The 19,569-nt window shown below is 37.0% G+C and overlaps 2 protein-coding genes across 2 annotated transcripts in view; both read left to right on the forward strand.

Moving 5' to 3' along the window:
* Window positions 1-18,400, forward strand: part of DNAH12 (dynein axonemal heavy chain 12) — a gene marked incomplete at both ends in the record, with an annotated part of 211,972 nt that extends 193,572 nt beyond the window's left edge. The window contains 12 exons of the mRNA XM_082848988.1: window positions 694-844; window positions 1,055-1,308; window positions 1,512-1,652; window positions 3,209-3,346; window positions 4,646-4,879; window positions 5,161-5,349; window positions 7,397-7,500; window positions 9,049-9,253; window positions 14,954-15,091; window positions 15,548-15,639; window positions 16,932-16,999; window positions 18,210-18,400. Coding sequence (XP_082705114.1) covers window positions 694-844; window positions 1,055-1,308; window positions 1,512-1,652; window positions 3,209-3,346; window positions 4,646-4,879; window positions 5,161-5,349; window positions 7,397-7,500; window positions 9,049-9,253; window positions 14,954-15,091; window positions 15,548-15,639; window positions 16,932-16,999; window positions 18,210-18,400 — 1,905 coding nt within the window. The remainder of the gene's footprint in view (window positions 1-693; window positions 845-1,054; window positions 1,309-1,511; window positions 1,653-3,208; window positions 3,347-4,645; window positions 4,880-5,160; window positions 5,350-7,396; window positions 7,501-9,048; window positions 9,254-14,953; window positions 15,092-15,547; window positions 15,640-16,931; window positions 17,000-18,209) is intronic.
* Window positions 1-19,569, forward strand: part of ARF4 (ARF GTPase 4) — a 1,077,785-nt gene that overhangs the window by 239,825 nt on the left and 818,391 nt on the right. The gene's annotated exons all lie outside the window — the stretch shown is intronic.

Here is a 19,569-nt window from a genome sequence, read left to right on the forward strand (position 1 = left end):
CTAAAATACAGTAGCTGAAATAAAATAGAAGTTATTTTCTCTATCTCTCCTAACAGCCCAGAGTATTTGCTTGAGGGCTGGCAGGGCACCTCTGTTCTTGAGATCATCCATAGATTCAAGTTCCTTCTCTCATGCTAGAGAAGACTCCTAAAGTGTGGTCCTTGTCAGTGAGATTGAAGCTGGGTCATGAACACCACATCTGTTGAACAGGAAAAGAGAGTGTTGAAGGCAAACAGTTTCCTTATAAAAAATAGGATCTGGAAGCTCCATATATAATGTCCATTTGTATTTCTCTGGCCAAGACTTAGTCACATAGCCACATCTAGCTGCATGAAAGGTTGGGAAAACTTGGAGTTCTGTTACCAAAAGGAGACACAGAATGGGGACAGTTTGCAGTCTCTGCTATACTAAATGAGGTTGAGCATCTTTTCCTATGTTTAAGATCCATTTCTATTTCATTTTCTATAAACTGTTTATCTTCTTTGCCCATTTTCTTTTGGATTGTTAGTCTTGTCCCATCAATTTATAGATACCTTTTATATATTAGGAAAATTAGCGCTTTGCCTATGATATGCTGCATGCTTTTCTTATCCATTAGACTCATAGTTTACTCTGTCGGTTTTCAGTAATCATCAAAGTTGTTATGTGAAATAAAAGTTACTCTAAAGATCATATTTTTTCTCTCTTCAACAGATAAGTCCAGCCATAACTAACTATGTAACTGACAAACTAGGGAAAAAGTTTGTAGAGCCTCCACCATTTGATTTGGCAAAGAGTTATTTGGATTCAAATTGCACCATTCCCTTAATTTTTGTGTTATCTCCAGGAGCAGATCCCATGGCCAGTAAGTGCATAATGTCAACTTAATAAATTATAAATAAATCATCTTGTTCAATATCTATTTCTTAGATGAGTGTAAATCAGTAAATTCGGTATTTATAAGGAAAGGTAACTAGAATTATTCACAATTAAATACTTATACACTGAAACATAAGGCACATTTTATAATTTTAGAGTAAGCAGTGAAACCATTTATTTTTTTGTGCCCTCTTAGGCCTACTGAAATTTGCAAATGATAAAGCTATGTCTGGAAATAAATTTCAAGCTATTTCACTGGGACAGGGACAAGGACCAATTGCAACAAAAATGATTAACGCAGCAATAGAGGAAGGAACTTGGGTTTGCCTACAGAACTGTCACCTCGCTGTCTCCTGGATGCCCATGTTGGAAAAAATATGTGAAGATTTTTCTCCCGAAGGCTGTAATTCATCCTTTAGGCTTTGGCTCACAAGTTACCCATCTCCAAAAGTATATTTATTTCCTATGGAGTTTAGTACATTTATTTGGTTATGTGTTATTGATATATTGTATATCTTAAATGCTTAACCTTAAGAGGTTTTAAAAATATTTCTGGAGTCCTCCCTTATACCTATTTTTAATCCACTAGTGTATGTATTTTTAGGACTTGAGTTGGTTATCTAGAGTAATGCTCTTTGTTTATTTTGTCTTAGTTCCCAGTAACAATTCTACAGAATGGAGTAAAAATGACTAATGAGCCTCCTACGGGTCTTCGGCTAAATCTCCTCCAATCATATCTCACTCATCCAGTTTCTGATCCTCAGTTTTTCAATGGATGCGAGGGAAAGGAACTGGTAATACTCAGCCCCTGGAACTTTTAAAATGTGTTTTTATAGTGAAAAAATATGAAAACATAAATATTTTATTTAATATTAAACTTTAGGCATTTCCTAAGAAGATAGAAATTCTACCTATGTTATTTTATTCCCAGTTGTTTGTGTTCTGCTTCCCATGTAGTAGATACTCAAATAAATATTTGTTGAATGAATGAACATTTCTTAGTTTATACAAAAGTCCAACAGTGCATTTGATTAAGACAATTAAGACCCAAGAGTAGCAATCTATTTTAACATTATTTATTTATTCTTTCAACAAATATGTTTGTTAGGTACGATATAATGCAGTGAGAGTAAAATAGACACTGCCATCACCAAAAAAATCTGCCTTCATGGAAATTCTAGTGATAATGTTTTGACACATTAATAACACTCTTCAATGTATCCGTATGTAAAAAAGTTTTGCACATGGTATTGAGGACGTTAGGAGTTCCAATAAATAGCACTCCTTTTCTCTGCCCAAATTCTTACCAGTTAAGAAACAGGAAAAAGTACAAACATATGGGAACCAAATTATAACCTTAATTACTGATATAGACTAGGTTGGAAGATGTAGTTTATATCTGTGAACAAGTAGGCTTAGTATTACTGAACCCAGAATTAAGTACATTTATCTACCCAGAGGAACAGAGGAAAACTTCCTTCCCTGCCGGAAGCTCACTTCTAAGAGAGAAAAGGGAAAAGCTGAGCAAAGCATATTTGCTTGACTTTCCCCAAATTTACCCGTCAGATAGGTACTCCTCCCTCCACCAGTGAGTATAAGGATGGAGAAAATCCAGGAGTGTTACATTAATTGAAGTTTCCCTGCATGGAAGGAAACATCAGTACTAAGGAGATTTTGCACATGCCCTTTAAGAGTGGAGTCTCTGTTTTCTATAGCCTACCAGCTCTCCTGAACATAAGCCCTGCTGGCTTTCAAAGCCTGACGTTCTGGAGGCTTGTCTTCTTAGTGCAGGGCCCCTACACTGGGGAGCCCAATGTGGGGCTCAGACCCTTCACTCCTTGGGGAGGACCTCTATAATTGTGATTTTCCTCTCATTTGTGGGTCAGCAAACCTGGGTCCTGACTACAGTATGTCTCTGATCCTCCTACCCATCTTGTGGTTCTCTCTTTATGTCTTTCGTTGTGGAAAATCTTTTCTTCTACCTTCAGTTTGTTCTCATAGATAGTTGCTCTGTAAGTAGTTGTAATTTTGGTGTATCAAGGAAGGAGGTGAGTTCAAGGTCTTCCTATTCTGCCATCTTGGCATGTCTCTCTAGCACTATTGCATTTTAATAAAGTATAATGTTATTGTAGTTTGTCTAGCTTGGAGGTTTTGGATAAGTCATAAGATTAATACTTTTTATAGTATTAATTATTAATACTATTTATAGTATTTTGGATAGTCTTTCTAAATAAAAGTTTGTAGAGATATATGATCATAGAACCTTATAATGAAAGATCATCAGTTCCCCTCATTTTAGTAATGGAAATCTGATCAGATTTTTTTCTTGTTGCATATTTTTATCTTAAAGGCATGGGAGAAGTTACTCTTTGGAGTTTGTTTTTTTCATGCCCTTGTGCAAGAGAGAAAGAAATTTGGTCCTCTTGGTTGGAATATTCCATATGGATTTAATGAATCAGATTTACGCATCAGTATTCGACAACTACAGGTAAAATTAGAAAGGAACTAACATTGATGGAGGATCACTGTGTACCAGGCCCTAGGCAATTCCGTTTGCTTAGAATGACTTATTCAGTTCTCCCAACACCACTAATAGTTGGCTAGATGGTATTAATAATTATAATTTTGGCTTATAAAGCATAATCTCCATCTGCATTTTTCTGCTGCAAATAATGGGAAACCTGATTCAAACTGGCTTAAACCATAATGAAACTTTTTATCTCACATAAAAAAGAGTTGCAGCGGAAGGACAGACTCTGGAGTTGGTTGATTCAACAAAAGTGTTGCCATCAAGGACCCTAGTTCTTTCTTTCTGCAGTGCCCTCCTCAGTGTTGGCTTTATATAGGTCCTCACTATACTCTACTCTTAGCCTCCACTCAGTCAGATCTACAATTTAGCTCTATCAGGCAACAAAAACAGTAGAAAAGGAATTTATTGAAAGAATATTGGGTAGGTCACAGAATCACCAAGATGGCTGGAGAGCCAAGGCAGCCACAGTCATATCCAGAATCATATCATGTCTGGTAACAGCATTCCTTCTACTCTTATTAAATATCAGACACCACAGCTCATAGCTGCCACACAGACACTAGTCTACTACATACTCTCTGATGTCATCAAAAAAATTCTTTGCTGTTCCTGCTTCTTTGCACCCTAAACCCCAGTTCAGTCTAGGATGGCTACATCTGAGTTTCCAAGCCCAGGTCACAAGCCTAGGCTTTAGCCATAATGGAGGCTGAGAAAGTGAGTGGTCGGCTTTTTCAGTTTCTGTAGACTTACAATGAAACATGAGATGCATGAGATGGTCAGCAGCCCCCCAACAAAGGAAAAAGATCAAATGTCCGCGATAAATTACTACTCACTCAGACTTTGAACTAGGCACATTACTTACATGAATTTTAATTCTCACAGCAACCCTGTAAGGTGGGTATTATCCCTATTTTGGAGAAAACCAAAGCTAAGAAGTAAATTTACCCATTGAGGTAAGATTTGAACTCGGGTCTGTCCAACTCCAATACTTTCCCATTATTTCTGTCATGTTTTACCAAATATATTAATCCAACTAGACAACCACAGAATATTGTATTTTTCTGCTTCTGTGCTGTGATAAGGGCCTTTATGACATGGGGCTTCAAAACAACCATGATGATAATTCTTCCAACCCCACTTCCATGTGTATAGATTGATGGATGATTGATTGATTGATAGATATTTAAGGCCATCTTAAAATGGAAATGAAGTGAAATACTTTAAGGTTTTTCTCATTTCATTTTTCCTTTGTTTCAGTTATTTATAAATGAATATGATACAATTCCATTTGAAGCTATCTCTTACCTGACTGGAGAGTGTAACTATGGAGGAAGAGTGACAGATGATTGGGACAGACGTCTCCTCTTAACCATGCTGGCTGACTTTTATAACGCAAACATAATTGAAAACTCTCATTATAAGTTTTCTCCCAGTGGAAACTATTTTGCACCTCCCAAAGGCACTTATAATGAGTACATTGAATTCATTAAGGTAACTGATATCACTGAAAATAGGGTAAGATTCAAGTGTGATTTTTCTAAAAAGCAAATAGTGAAGTAGTCCCCCATAATGTATAGGATTAGACAAGTACTATGGTTCAATCAGCTTTCAATATATTTTGTTTCTAGTAGTTACTGAAAACTGGAAAAGTTTGATTCCTCTGTTGTTTGATGTTTAGTTGATTTTTAACCCTTTTTGGTCTGCACACGTCTGCCTTATGAATTAACGTATCCAGTGAAAATGTGATGCTTGTTGAATCTATTTTCTGATAGAAACTTCCATTTACTCAACACCCTGAGATATTTGGATTACATGAAAATGTTGATATCTCCAAAGATCTTCAACAAACAAAAATCCTCTTTGAGTCCTTGCTCCTCACCCAAGGAGGCTCCAAACAGACAGGATCCTCAGGAAGTGCTGACCAGATTCTACTAGAAATTACCAAAGATATTCTCAACAAGGTAATGTTTAGCTTAAGATATGTTACTTGTAATATAACATTAATCAAAATGGCACTGAAATGCCAACTTGAAAACTCCATTTAGCAGCATTATGACCTTGAGTGAGATACTTTGCCTTTCTGAACATTAGTTTTCAAATCTGTAAAGTGGTGATAATAGTACCAGCTGTATAATGTTCTTGTGAACATTAAGGAGATCATTAAGTTAAAGTGCTTTGCATAATGCCTGGCAAATAGTAAGTTCTTAGTAACTACAGTTGTGGATAAGCTACTGAATATATGATTTATTATCATTTCTAAATAAAGATGGTGGGCCTACTTTTTTTTTTTTTTTTGCGGTATGCGGGCCTCTCACTGTTGTGGCCTCTCCCGTTGCGGAGCACAGGCTCCAGATGCGCAGGCTCAGCTGCCATGGCTCACGGGCCCAGCCGCTCCGCGGCATGTGGGATCTTCCCGGACTGGGGCACGAACCCGTGTCCCCTGCATCGGCAGGTGGACTCTCAACCACTGCGCCACCAGGGAAGCCCGGGCCTACTTTTTTTAAATGGAGGAAATGGTCTGAACTTGCTGGTTCAAGGAGGGAATGGTTTTTTTTTCTTTCTTTCTTTTTTTTTTGAGGGAATGGTTTTTAATCTATACCTTCAGAAGTGAGGAGGCACAGGGAAATAAGATCAGCACTAAATTAACAGCTACAGCCTTTTTTCCCCCCCATACTACAGCCCAATGTACTTATCCCTCTTGGTAAAGTGGGATGATAATCTCTTTTCTCACTTTTTTCTGTTTTAAATTCAGTAAAGAACTACTAAGAGGACTTCATGGTGCTAAGCACAGATCTTCACAACTCCCCTCCAGGATAAATGCTATAATTATCCCCATATTTCAGTGTCAGGCACTCTGACAGAGCAGAACCTGACCCCTACCCCATCTGCCTTGAAAAACCACGGATGGCACCTACTCTGCTCTCACAGTTGGTACCCTTGCCTTATACCAGTCCTTAAGTAGAGCCTACTCACCTTAAGCCTGGCTGTGGCCACTGGAGAGGAGAAGGGAGCAACACTGCCTTCTACCCCTGGGTAAAATCAAGCTAGTCTCCTCCAACCTCCACCCTGGGACTTCTGCTTCTGCCATTTGCCTCTTCTCAACCTCAGCCCCTTCTTCTTGTGTGGTTTATCTCTTCGGGGCAAGGTTCTTGCCCTCCCAAAATGGTGGCTCTTACAAGATCCCTAGCAGGAAGTTACCTGGAAGTGGCATATAGGACTTAATTGGGGTAGAATGTTTGTGCTGAGCCAAATGTGCCTTGAGTGACACCACCTAATATGACTTAGAATTCTTTTGTACCACCCAAGGACCATTGCCTGGGGACAGTCTGGGCAGCTCAACTTTCTTAGTTTGGGAGTTCCCCCATAGGGAAATTCCTTTGCCCCTTTAAGAGTGTGAATTCCATTGTCTTGGGGCTTGATCACCAACCCCAAAGTCCCCTTTATCGCTTCTCCTCAAGTGTCTCTGAGATGCCTCATTGAAATCAGACACTCAATGGCCTTCTCTTTCCCTATGCCCTGGAACCTTGCTACATTTATACATTAATTATTTGATAGTGATGTAAGCAAATCCATTTTGAGCCAGTTGATAATTTATTGGAAATAAATTAAAAAGAGTTATGAAGTGGTACATCAGTTTTATTAATGGAAAATAAAATTCAATTTACAAAAGAAAATTACACAACTTTTCAGAAATGTATATCTTCTTCATAGTACTCTATCCTGTAGTAAAGAGCATGGGCCTTAGTGTTAGAGATCTATGGATTTAAACAGACCACTTTTGGACTCTGTACCCTTGGGCATTTACTTAACCTATCTGTACTTAAATGATAATGATGGCCACCTAATAGTGAATGGTAAAGATTACATGAGATAATGTTTGGAAAGCAGTTAGCATAATACTTGGCACATAGTAATTGCCTAATGTTAGCTATAATTGATATTATAGCTGAATGAAACTAATTATTTATTCTGAGAGTAATATGCGATCTTCAAAATCTATTCTCTTAGCTACCAAATGACTTTGACATTGAATCAGCACTACTCAAGTATCCCGTGAGATATGAAGAGAGCATGAATACTGTTTTAGTACAAGAAATGGAAAGATTTAACAAGTAAGGAGCTCTATACCCAGTTATTCAGAAGGCTACCAACCAAAGTTGATAAAAAGTTACACTGGTATTGAATTAAAAGTTTAAGAAAATATTATCAAAACTTGCCATTTCATTAGAGTTTTTCTCCTTTTTTAAAGTTGCATAATCTTCTGCCCCAGAAGGGAAGGTATCTTTTATAATGTAAAAATGGTGATGAAATAGAGATCTGCTTTTACTGGTTAAAAATTTTCATTAATCATAATTTCTCATCCATCTATTGCTCTTCTCCTCAGGAAGTGAAGATGGAATGAGCCTTATCTTGGTCTATGTGTAAATACATCTCTTGTCATTTTTCTGCCATTGACACATATACACCCCCCCCATTTTCTTCCTGAGTCTATCTGGATTGACTAGGTACCCTAAAATAGCAAACAAATTATTTGCTTTGAATTTTTTAAAATAAATATATTTATTTATTTTTGGCTGTGTTGGGTCTTTGTTGCTGCACATGGGCTTTCCTCTAGTTGCCGCGAGCAGGGGCTACTCTTTGTTGTGGCGCGGGCCTCTCATTGTGGTGGCCTCTCTTTTTGAGAAGAATGGGCTGTAGGCTCATGGGCTTCAGTAGTTGTGGCAAGTGGGCTCAGTAGTTGTGGCACATGGGCTCAGTAGTTGTGGCTCGTGGGCCCTAAAGTGCAGGCTCACTAGTTGCGCTGCATGGGCTTAGTTGCTCCGCGGCATGTGAGATCTTCCCAGACCAGGGCTTGAACCTGTGATCCTTGCATTGGCAGGCAGATTCTTAACCACTCTACCACCAGGGAAGCCCCTGCTTTGAATTTTCAAATTGAATTTTCTACAGTTAAATACTGGCTTAAGGAATGGAGAATTGTTTTGGTTATGAATTTTCTAGTGTTTCCAAGTTTGTTTCAGTTTCCAGACTTTTTGAAATTTTAAAATAAAGCATATTAAAACACTATGATGCCTTTATTAATTTAGTAATTCTTATACAAATACCATATGTATTTACATATCATAACATACTCTCTCTCAGTTGCTTAGGCTTCTAGGCTAAAACCCTCACTTCAGGTATATTTATGGTGTTCTTAGCAGTTTGGGCCTCAGTGGGAAACAAAGTACTTGCAAGGGTATAAATGACTATACACTGTATGTTTTAATTCAGTGTTTCCAAAGTTTCAGCCATTGTATCGTACCTTTATAACTTTCTTCATATTTGCATGTCACCTATAACATTATTTATCTGATATTTTTTCTTAAATCATTCTCTGTTTAAATTTGCCTGGTTTTAAGCAATAATACCTTGAAAGCACCAATTTTGATATGCAAGTTATATTATTTTCTATATTTAAAAATACATATGTAATAAATAAGATGAAAAATGTGCATCCAAGTATCACCTAAAATTACTTTATATTATCAAGTGGGAGGTGACTACACTTTGGGAATACACTCCCATAAAGCTGTGAATGGTATCCTGCTATTTCTTCTACTGGAAAGACTGTATGTTGGTATTTAGTATCATATATGTTGATGACACAATTTCTTTCCTTGCAGTTTAATTAAAACTATACGCAACACTCTACAGGACCTTGAAAAAGCTATTAAGGGCGTGGTTGTCATGGATTCTGCTTTGGAGGCACTCTCTGGCAGTCTGCTTGTTGGAAAGGTTCCAGAAATATGGGCCCGACGATCATACCCAAGTCTTAAACCCCTAGGAAGTTACATCACAGACTTTCTAGCCCGGCTGAACTTTTTACAGGTTAAAAATTATATATAATATATATATATTATAACGTATATATTATTTCATTTTTTGGGAGATACTAGAAGAGATACTAGAAATTGGCTGTGGTCACTTGAATGTCTCTGAGTTAGATGAAATGGATTAGTAGTTTCGTGGTAATCTAATCAAAATTTTAGAATATTGAAAATTACACACATTTCAAAGTACTAGTAGAAAATTAAAATTTTATTTTACCCAAACCCAAGTAATATGTGACATTTATATTTCGGAAGATTCACAACTTGGTCTTGTGATTTTCCTACTGATGGTAAATCACAAAAAGAGCCTGAGGCTTGGATTTATCAATAATTGTCCATTATCTAGAAATCAGTGCTTCTTATCTCTTATCTCATAAAACCAGGGAAAAGATGGAGTGCTTTGAAATCTCCGAACGCTTCACCCTGCAATCTCACACATAAAGGATGTGTAAGGCAGCACACTCTTTTTCCTCCCCAACTCCTCCGCTTGCCCCCATCCTATGGTTGATGCTTATGTGAGGATAGTGGGTGGGGAGAGCCCCCAAAATACATTTTGGAAATTCACATAGGTATATGACCTCTCAGTGTTCAGTTGCCCTTTTATTATACAAACGCTTTATCTGTTTCACTATAGGAGCTAATAATAAAATAACCCTACTTGTGAAGATGTGGAGAGATAGGCTTTCTCATACATTGCTTTTTAATTTTTGCCAATCTGATAGGTCAAGCATATCTTTGTTTCAATTTGAGTTTCTTTGATTATTAGTGAGTCTGTGCTTCTTTTGGTATGTGTGTTTGCTGTTTGTGTTCTCTCCTGTGAATTGCCTATTCATCTCCTAGGCCAGTTTTTCATGGGACTATTTTTGTTTGTTTTAATTTTTTTATAAAATTTTTAAAGGTTACTTTCCATTTACAGTTATTACAAGATATTGGTTTTATTCCTCACATTGTACAATACATCCTTGAGCCTATCTTACACACAGTAGTTTGTGCTTCCCACTCCTCCACCCCTACATTGCACTCCCACACTGGTAACCACTAGTTTTTTCTCTATATCTGTGAGTCTGCTTCTTTTTGCTGTATATACTAGTTTGTTGTATTTATTAGATTCCACATATAAGTGACATCATAAAGTATTTGTTTTTCTCTGTCTGACTTATTTCTTTTAGCGTAACTTCCTCCAAGTCCACCCATGTTTCTTCAAATGGCAAAATTTCATTCTTTTTAATGGCCAAGTAGTATTCCATTGTATATATATACCACATCTACTTTATCCATTCATCTGCTGATGGACTCTTAGGCCGCTTCCATATATTACAATTGTAAATAAGGCTACTATGAACATTGGGGTGCATGTATCTTTTCAAATTAGTGTTGTTTTTTTCCCGATATATATCTGAGACTGGAATTGCTGGGTAATATGTTAGTTCTATTTTTAGTTATTTGAGAAACCTCCATATTCCACAGTGCCTGCAACAAGTTAAATTCCCACCAACAGTGTACAAGTGTTCTTTTTTGTCCACATCCTTGCCAGCATTTGTTATTTGTGTTAATTTTGATGATAGCCATTCTGAGAGATGCAGGGCGATATCTCATGTGTGTGTGTGTGTGTTTTAACATCTTTATTTGAGTATAAATGCTTTACAATCGTGTGTTAGTTTCTGCTTTATAACAAAGTGAATCAGCTATACATATACATATATCCTCATATCTCCTCCCTCTTGTGTCTCCCTCCCACCCTCCCTATCCCACCCCTCTAGATGGTCATAAAGCACCAAACTGATCTCCCTGTGCTCTATGGCTGCTTCCCACTAGCTATCTATTTTACATTTGGTAGTGTATATTGGTTGTACCTTCTCCCTTTTCATTTCTGATTTTATTGATTTGGGCCCACTCCCTTTTTTCCTTGATGAGTCTGGCTAAAGGTTTATCAATTTTGTTTATCTTTTCAAAAAAACAGCTTTTAATTTCATTGATTTTTTTCTATTTTATTTATTTATTGATTTTTTTCTATTTTAATTTCATTGATTTTTTTTCTATTTTATTTCTATTTATTTATTTTTAGTCTCTATTTCATTTATTTTTGCTCTGACCTTTTTGATTTCTTTTCTTCTATTAACTCTGGGTTTTGTTTGTTCTTCTTTCTCTAGTTCCTTTAGGTGTAAGGTTAGGTTGTTTATTTGAGATTTTTCTTGTTTCCTGAGGTAAGCTTGTATCTCTATAAACTTCCCTCTTAGAACTCCTTTTGCTGCATCCCATAAATTTGGGATTGTTGTGTTTTCATTTGTCTCTAGGTGTTTTTTTATTTCCTCTTTGATTTGAATTGCCTCTTCATCTCCTAGGCCCATATTTCTTTGAAAATTTTTTTAAAAATTAATTTATAGGAGCTTTTTATGTAGATTATACACTTAACAAAAGAATCAGAATATAAGGGCTTTTTTTACATTTTTTAAAAAAATTTATTTATTTTTTGGCTGCGTTGGGTCTTCATTGCTGTGTGCGGGCTTTCTCTAGTTGGGCGAACAGGGGCTACTCTTCATTGCAGTGTGCAGGCTTCTTGTTGCAGTGGCTTCTCTTTTTGCAGAGTACAGCCTCTAGGCACGCGGGCTTCAGTAGTTTCTGTCCCTTATCAAAAGTATCTGACATATAGTTAATTCCATCCTCCCCTTGACATAATCTTGCTTTTTTTCATTTCCTAAACTTTTCTGAAATTTTAATCGGAAGTGCTTACCTTTCTCGTATACTGCTTTGTTCCTGAAGGGCCTTGAAGAGTCTTTAGCTTGGTCCCCTAGAGGGGTCCTGGTATGGTGCCAGCTGGAATAATACCCAGGACAAATTTCCTTTGTTGTTATTGTTAATATAAAGTTCATATCAAACTCTACTTTCCGAAATTGGCTTTCCCCTTGGAATCATTCTGTTTGAATGAGAAAGGAAAATCTCACTCATTATTGGGCATGTTTATCATCCTTCACCACAAATCTCTTCCCCTGAATGGATCTTCCCTATTGTTTTCTTACCCTTACAGAAGCTGCACAGTTTTCCCATCATCTTTCTCTCCCCTGGACTCTTGACTTTACCTCCTAATGATTCTTAGAGTTAACAAATTAAACAAATTGAGTCATCTGGAGTTTTTTCTTCTTTTCTCATTTCTCTCTCACTGTTCACCCTACTTACCTTCCCTTCCTCCTGCCTGTGCCTTTTTTTTTTTTTTTAAGCTTTTTGCACACTGGCTGGAATCTCAGATTAAATCTGGGATCCGACACTTAGTATCTGTGTGACTTTGAGCAAGATACTCATCTTTCTACACCCCAGTTTCCTCATCAGTAAAATGGGAGGAATAATTCCTAACTCACTGAATTATTTCGTGGACTAAATGAGATGATGCATGTAAATTACTTAGCGCCTACGGTATGCACTAAGCGCTCAGTAAATGGTAGCTAATTCAGAGATTGTATGTAAGTAGCTGACCCAGACACTCATGACATTCTTGGCTAAATGAAGCCCTGGAGTGAGCAAGGGAACATTCTATACACTTGCCTCTGGGTTTTTATAGCTTTCTTGTGCATGATACTAGTTCTGCTTGGTTTGTACCCTTGTCAAGCTCCATCTCTTTCTCTTCTTCTTCTTGATCTGACAGCTTGTACTGTTGCAACATCTCCAGCAGTGGTTTGTTCTCTTCTTCCCAGGGAGCAAAGCTGGCTTCTTCCCATAGTGTGCTGCTCACTCAGAGACAAAGTTTGTTTTGTTAATTCATCTGTTCATTCAAATGTGAATTGAGACCCACTTTGTCTAAAGCGCTTTGTTGCTGGATAAAGTTGCCAGGTTACCTTCAAGCTGCCAATAGTCTACAGGAAGATAATCTATGTATCTAAGAAAAAGCTAAGAGCAACATATAAGATGCTCTGGGAATTCAAAGAAGGGAGAGAGTTCTTTTACTTCAGAAAGCAGAGTTTGTTTATTGGATGAGGTAGCATTTGAGCTGGTCTAAATGATGAATGGTTTTGGACACTACAAATAAAGGAAGAGGACTTAAGAGACAGCTGTAGGATGAAAGGCACTATATCATTTAGGATTGATTCTGTTGTAAAAATTTTGACATAAGCAAAAATTCAGTTTGTTCCCTCATGTAATTGAAAAAGCCAGGGAGTAAAGTGACTCCAGGCAGCATTTGGCCTAGGGTGCAAATGTGGTTGCCTGATCCTGGCTTCTTGCACTTCTCTCGGCTCCAGTCTCTGTGGGTTAACTCCATTCTCAGTTAGGTTCTTGTCTGACGGTAGCAGGATAGCAACAGCAACTCTGGCCTTACATCCACAAAACTTCAAAGAGTTTAGAGTGAATCTTTTCCCCAAAAGTCCCAGCAAAAGTCTCTACATCTCTGGCTTTGATTGGGTCACATGTCCATTTCTGAATCAGTCACTATGACTGCAGGTATGATCAGCTAGGCATGAATGACATGCCCACTTCCAGAAGGTGCATTTCCACCACCAGAAGTGTTTCGATTGAAAGTGTAGGAGGGTTCATCCTCCAGAGAGATATAAGAGTAGTGCCACTTTAAGATAAGCAGAAAAAACAACAGATGTCCTCCCAGTGCAGAGAAGAGACCACCAAAAGTACATTCTGATTAGAATGTAAGATTTTTAAAGGGGAACTAAAAGGGATGGATCTTTAAATACAATCTGGGGCCAGGTTGTGAAGTATCTTGAATAGGAGACTAAGATGTTTTAGACTTTAATTTGGTAGGGTAGTAGTATATTGCTGAAGAATTAAAGATGCTAAAACTTGATCTAAACCATGCATGGAGAAGTGTACTCTGGCAGCATCGTTATAGATGTACTGAGCAGACAGAGGGAAGAAACAAGAAGAGGTACACATGATACAGAAAGAAGGCCAGGATATCTAAACTGGAACAGGGATAGTGGATGTGGAGGCAGGGAGTTTAAGAGGATTAAGGAACTGGAACCAACACATGAGGGCTATAGTTAGACAATGCATAAGATGTCTAAAGATGTTTGCTTTTTTTTTAAATAAATTTATTTATTTTATTTATTTATTTTTGGCTGAGCTGGGTTTTCGTTGCTGCGTGCGGGCTTTCTCTAGTTGTGGCGAGCAGGGGCTATTCTTCATTGTGCGTGAGCTCCTCATTGTGGTGGCTTCTCTTGTTGAGGAACACGGGCTCTAGGTGTGCAGGCTTCAGTAGTTGTGGCTTGCAGGCTTTAGAGCGCAGGCTCAGTAGTTGTGGCACATGGGCTTAGTTGCTCTGCAGCATGTGGGATCTTCCCGGACCAGGGCTCGAACCCGTGTCCCCTGCATTGGCAGGCGGATTCTTAACCACTGCGCCACCAGGGAAGCCCCAAGATGGTTGCTTTTGAGTGGTATTTTTTTTTCTCTCTTTGGTTGAGTGGTATTAAGTAATGTAATAAACCCTCAAATAATTTACATTTGCCTTTTTGCAGAAGATTTGAATCTTTCAAATTTTCTTTTATTCAGGTTAATGTTAAGGTTAATTTGAATTTTCCAAGAAGAGTAACTAGAAGGGATAAAAGGTAGAAGGGCCAAGATAGGTTGTGTGTTTGGTGTCAGGAAAGCGTCCTGTGATGGAAAGTGTGGGCAACATACACAAAAACCAGAAGCAGGAATTGTATGTCAGGTGATTCTTAAGTTGAAAAATGAACATAATGCATTTTTTTTTCCTTTATAGGACTGGTATAATTCAGGAAAACCTCGTGTGTTTTGGCTCTCAGGTTTCTTTTTCACCCAAGCCTTTTTAACTGGAGCGATGCAGAATTATGCCAGAAAATATACCATCCCTATTGATTTACTAGGATATGAATTTGAGGTACAGTAAACTCCTTAAACTCCAGAGTATATCATTACATCAAAGGCATGTATTTAAGCAAGGAGGATATGGGGAATTTATATTTTTATAGCCCATTACAAACAATTCTACTTCTTTCCATTCTTTGTGTTCATGAAGAAAGTATATAATATTTGTCTTGCTATCTTTATGAGAGAATTTTTATATATCTCAATATTCAGTTCAAATAATCTAATGCTGTTTTTCTATCTTAGCAAAAAATTAATATGAGGTACAGTAAAACCATATAAAATATGTCAAAAGGAATCATATTATATATTTTTAGATTTACATTTTACTGAAAAAGTCTTACAGTTTAAGAAGCTATTATATGGAGGAGTTTCCCTGAATATGTTCTGAAGATTTAGCTACTGCTTTCTTTATGAGACAAAGTTGTCTAGGGAGGAAATCATTGCTAGTGTGTGCTTCTGCCTTCAGGTTATTTCTTCTGATACATCTGAGGGAACACCAGAAAATGGCGTTTATATCCATGGATTATATCTGGATGGAGCACGCTGGGACAGAACAAGGTCAGTAGTTTCAACTGCAAAGACCTATTCATTTGTAGTTGAATCATAGGTGAGATAAGCTGTCTGCTACCTTTCCCCCCTGCCATCCCCATCAACCAAAAGACTTCTTCTAGAGAATACGACAAGTAATAAATAATATGAGAATTCTTGCCATAAGTCATTACTCAGGCTCGGACAGTTAATGAGTGAGTAATTTCAGGTTCTGAACAATTTTGAGTTAATATTTCAATGGTCTTACTAGTAGAAAAGTTAGTTGAAATTATTTTCCTTCTTCTGTTTTATAACAGTTACGTTCTGTTTGGTAATGTGTAGGAGCACCTCAGTTTCAAACAGTTTACAGTAAAGTTCCCATTTCTCCTGGTGAATGGAAAACTGTTTCTTGCATTTTGATGACATAATAAGTACATATTTTAAATAAATACTGAATTTCCAGCTTAGGAAACTAAACAGTGCATATGTGTGTATATATATATTTATATACACACAGAGAGACATATGAGAAAGGGAAAGATTATTTCCCTTGAAGCCCTGCTCTTTAACAATCCATTACTAAGCATAATCTTCTATTTCCAGAGTCAGGGTTACACTTTGCTCTCAAGGGAGGGTTAAAGCCGAAGGCAGGGAAAGTCACTTAAGGAGCATGAAGGTGGTTTTACAGAGATGGTTCTAAGACAGTGATATGAGGAGACTTAGCTGCACATAGTTCATTTGATTATTTCTCTTTTCATTTTCATCATTCTGCTGACATTTCTCTTAACTTACGTTTCCTTATATATGTATTCATCTTTTCATCCCTTTCTTCCCTCCTCTTGCAAGCAAACAAGCAAGCAAAGAAACAAACAATGTAGCATAGGGAAAATAAACCACATTTTCTAGATAGATCTGTGTTTGAATCCTCATGCTGGCATTTAAGAGCTGTGTTACTGCGAGAAAAGTACTCAATCTCTTTGAGCTTCCTTCCACTCTTCATCTCTGAAATAGGATTAGAAATGGGGCAAGACTATTGGGAAGGTTAAATGTGACAGCATAGTGTCTGCCTCATGGACAGTGCTTTTAAAATGGCAGGAATTGATATTTGTCCACTGTTTGACACATTGCCTTTCCATATTTTTCTTCTGTTTCTCTCGATTCTTCATTGCCTCTTCCTTGGTTTTGTTTGGTTTTGTTTTTACATTTCTTTTCCTGCATATCTCTGGTCCTCTCTTGTATTAAAAGCCAATAGCTAAGGAGCAATTTCTAAGATGCAAATTTTATTTTATTTCTAATAAACATCTGTCAATTTCTCTTCACAGCGGATTGCTTGCCGAACAATACCCCAAACTTCTGTTTGACCTGATGCCCATAATATGGATAAAACCAAGTAAATATATTTCTAACAGAATTTGTAGAGTTTTAGGAAAGATAATGATAGATATTATAACTGCTTCCCCAAATAAGTCTCTGTTCAAACCTGTTAAGATTTTGTTCAATTATAGTAAATAGTGACTTAATGTTTACAATGGAAATATATTGTTCCGCCTTTTTGGGTTGCATTTATATTATTTTAGGAATATTATTCTGCCTCTTTTTGCTCTTATCCCATGGGATATAATGTTTCCTTTGCCCCTCCGCTACACTTCTCCTTTTTCAGTCTAGAGCTTCCCATCAATATTTTGATTCTGAAGTGCCTTTGCATACCTCTCAGAGACACAAATAGGCTTGACACAGTCTCCAGCTAATGACTAGAGTTTTCTGGCTATAAGAAACTCCTAGGCCTAGGAGCCAGCCAGGTGCCCCAAGGTACCGATGTTGCAAGCCACACGGGGTGGAGGCCAATTTTGCCCCCTTGGGTAACCTACTTGTTCCTTCCCTCCTTCTGCAATCATCATTTCCCCACCAAATCTGAACAATTGAAGCTCATTCTTTTGTTTTTTCTTTCTTCTCTATTTTTTAATTCTTAAATAACTATAAATGAAAAATTTATAAATTACCCAATCACCACTCAACCCATTAAGCATTTTTTATTATTAAAGCAGTTCATTGATAACTATGACAAATGTGGCCTCAGTTTAGAAAGATTCCTAATATCTCATATCTGGCTTTTCAAGGATTGTGTATAGATTCTTTCTGTGAGTAGGTAAGAGTTGGTATATTTTTCTTAGTAATAACCTGCTGAAAAAAAATAGTAACTTCAGCTTCTAATTTGTGGATTTCTTGTATTAGAGCTCTAAGCAGCTGTTTCTCTTTCTGCATCTCCTCCATTACCTATGCTGTATTTTATTCCTTCTTCCCTAATTTCTCCTTCTCTCCCAAGTCCTCTTGAGTGTTTTCATACCTGCTAAGTGATCAGGTCTTTAAAATCAATTCCTGTCCTCCAGACCTAGAATCATGCACCATATGAAATCATTTACCTTGTTTCACAACCATAATTATATGCCAGCTGTAAAAACACAACAATAATAACTTTAAAATGTTCAATATCATAATCATGATTTAGTACTGGTCATTTTATTACAAGATAAATAATTGTTCTTTTCGTACCAGTGGCTGTTTTCCTTTTATCAAATGAATATATTTCCTTTTTCTTCAAGCTAAAAAGTCTGAGATTGTGAAGTCGAATGCTTATGTCTGTCCTCTTTACAAGACAAGTGAACGTAAAGGAACTCTTTCCACCACAGGACATTCGACTAATTTTGTCATTGCAATGCTGTTGAAAACAGACCAACCCACTCAACACTGGATCAAACGTGGGGTTGCTCTGCTTTGTCAGTTGGATGACTAAATTGGACAAATTAAGAAAACATCTGAAAGAAGTTAAAAAAAATTGCCTTCACTTACTTGAAAATATATATATTATAAAACCCAAGTATCTTGGTGTAATTCTTTTAAATGATCTTTGTGAGTGGTCTTTGCATTGTTCTCCTCCCTGATGTACCAGTCTCACTTGGAGCACAGCCTTCCACACGGACTCTCAAGATCACAGACATCTGTGGAAGAAAAACGTGAAAAGAAATGTGGAAAATCTTTGAAACTTTGATTTAGTTCCTCTTTTTAGTTTGATATATATGTGAAAAACAGATTTAGGAAGACTGGATAAAATTTAACTAATATCAGAAATTATCTGTTTCACAAGTGTTAAGTCATTTCATCAGCTTCAGTAATAATTTCCACTCACCTATGTGAAGTGATTATACACAAACATTTCAAATACAAAAATAAATAAATTGTAAATAAGGAAAATGTTGAAACAATTTCAGAATGAAACCCCTTTCTTCATACTTTTAAAACATTAGTTCCATTTCTCACAGTACCCCTGTGACAAGGAAAGGAAACGCAAAGCGGTGAATTGACATGCAAAGGCAGTGAGATGACTGGAGGGAAATCCTACACACTTGAGGTGGAATCATGCTTCTTGGCATCTGCTTCATATTTAATTGGAAATGCCAGGTGGGCGCTTTGTTATTTTTAGTAGTTATTATTCTTATTATTTAGTATGCACTTAACGTATTAGTGTATATTAACAATTTTTAAACATTTCAACAAAACAAAATTATAGTCAAAATTTTACTACCATGTTTTTATTATCTTATTTTATTATCTTTTATTCCTTCCTTAGGATTCCCTGGACATTTTAGGCCACAGCTGTGTAATCCAAAGAAAATGTAGGTGCAGCATCCCAGTGAATCAGGACCATTGGGACAGTCACTTTTGATAATTCAGTCAGTGCAAAATGTTTGGCCTCTCTTAAGTAGAAAATTGATTCTGGTTTGTAGTGTCTATGTGCATGAGCCCTAAGAGAACGAATTCACGTCACATGGCCAACCCCCTGCAAAAGCATTTTATTCCAGGAATAGAATGTTTAATCTTTTAAATTTAATGAATACAGCAGTGAAAAAAAGAGATCATGTTTTCAAACAGAGCTAAACCACATATAAAAAACAGGGAGAATGT

This window comes from Leucopleurus acutus (genome assembly GCF_964270905.1).
Source record: "Leucopleurus acutus genome assembly, chromosome: 10".
NCBI classification, from domain to species: domain Eukaryota; kingdom Metazoa; phylum Chordata; class Mammalia; order Artiodactyla; family Delphinidae; genus Leucopleurus; species Leucopleurus acutus.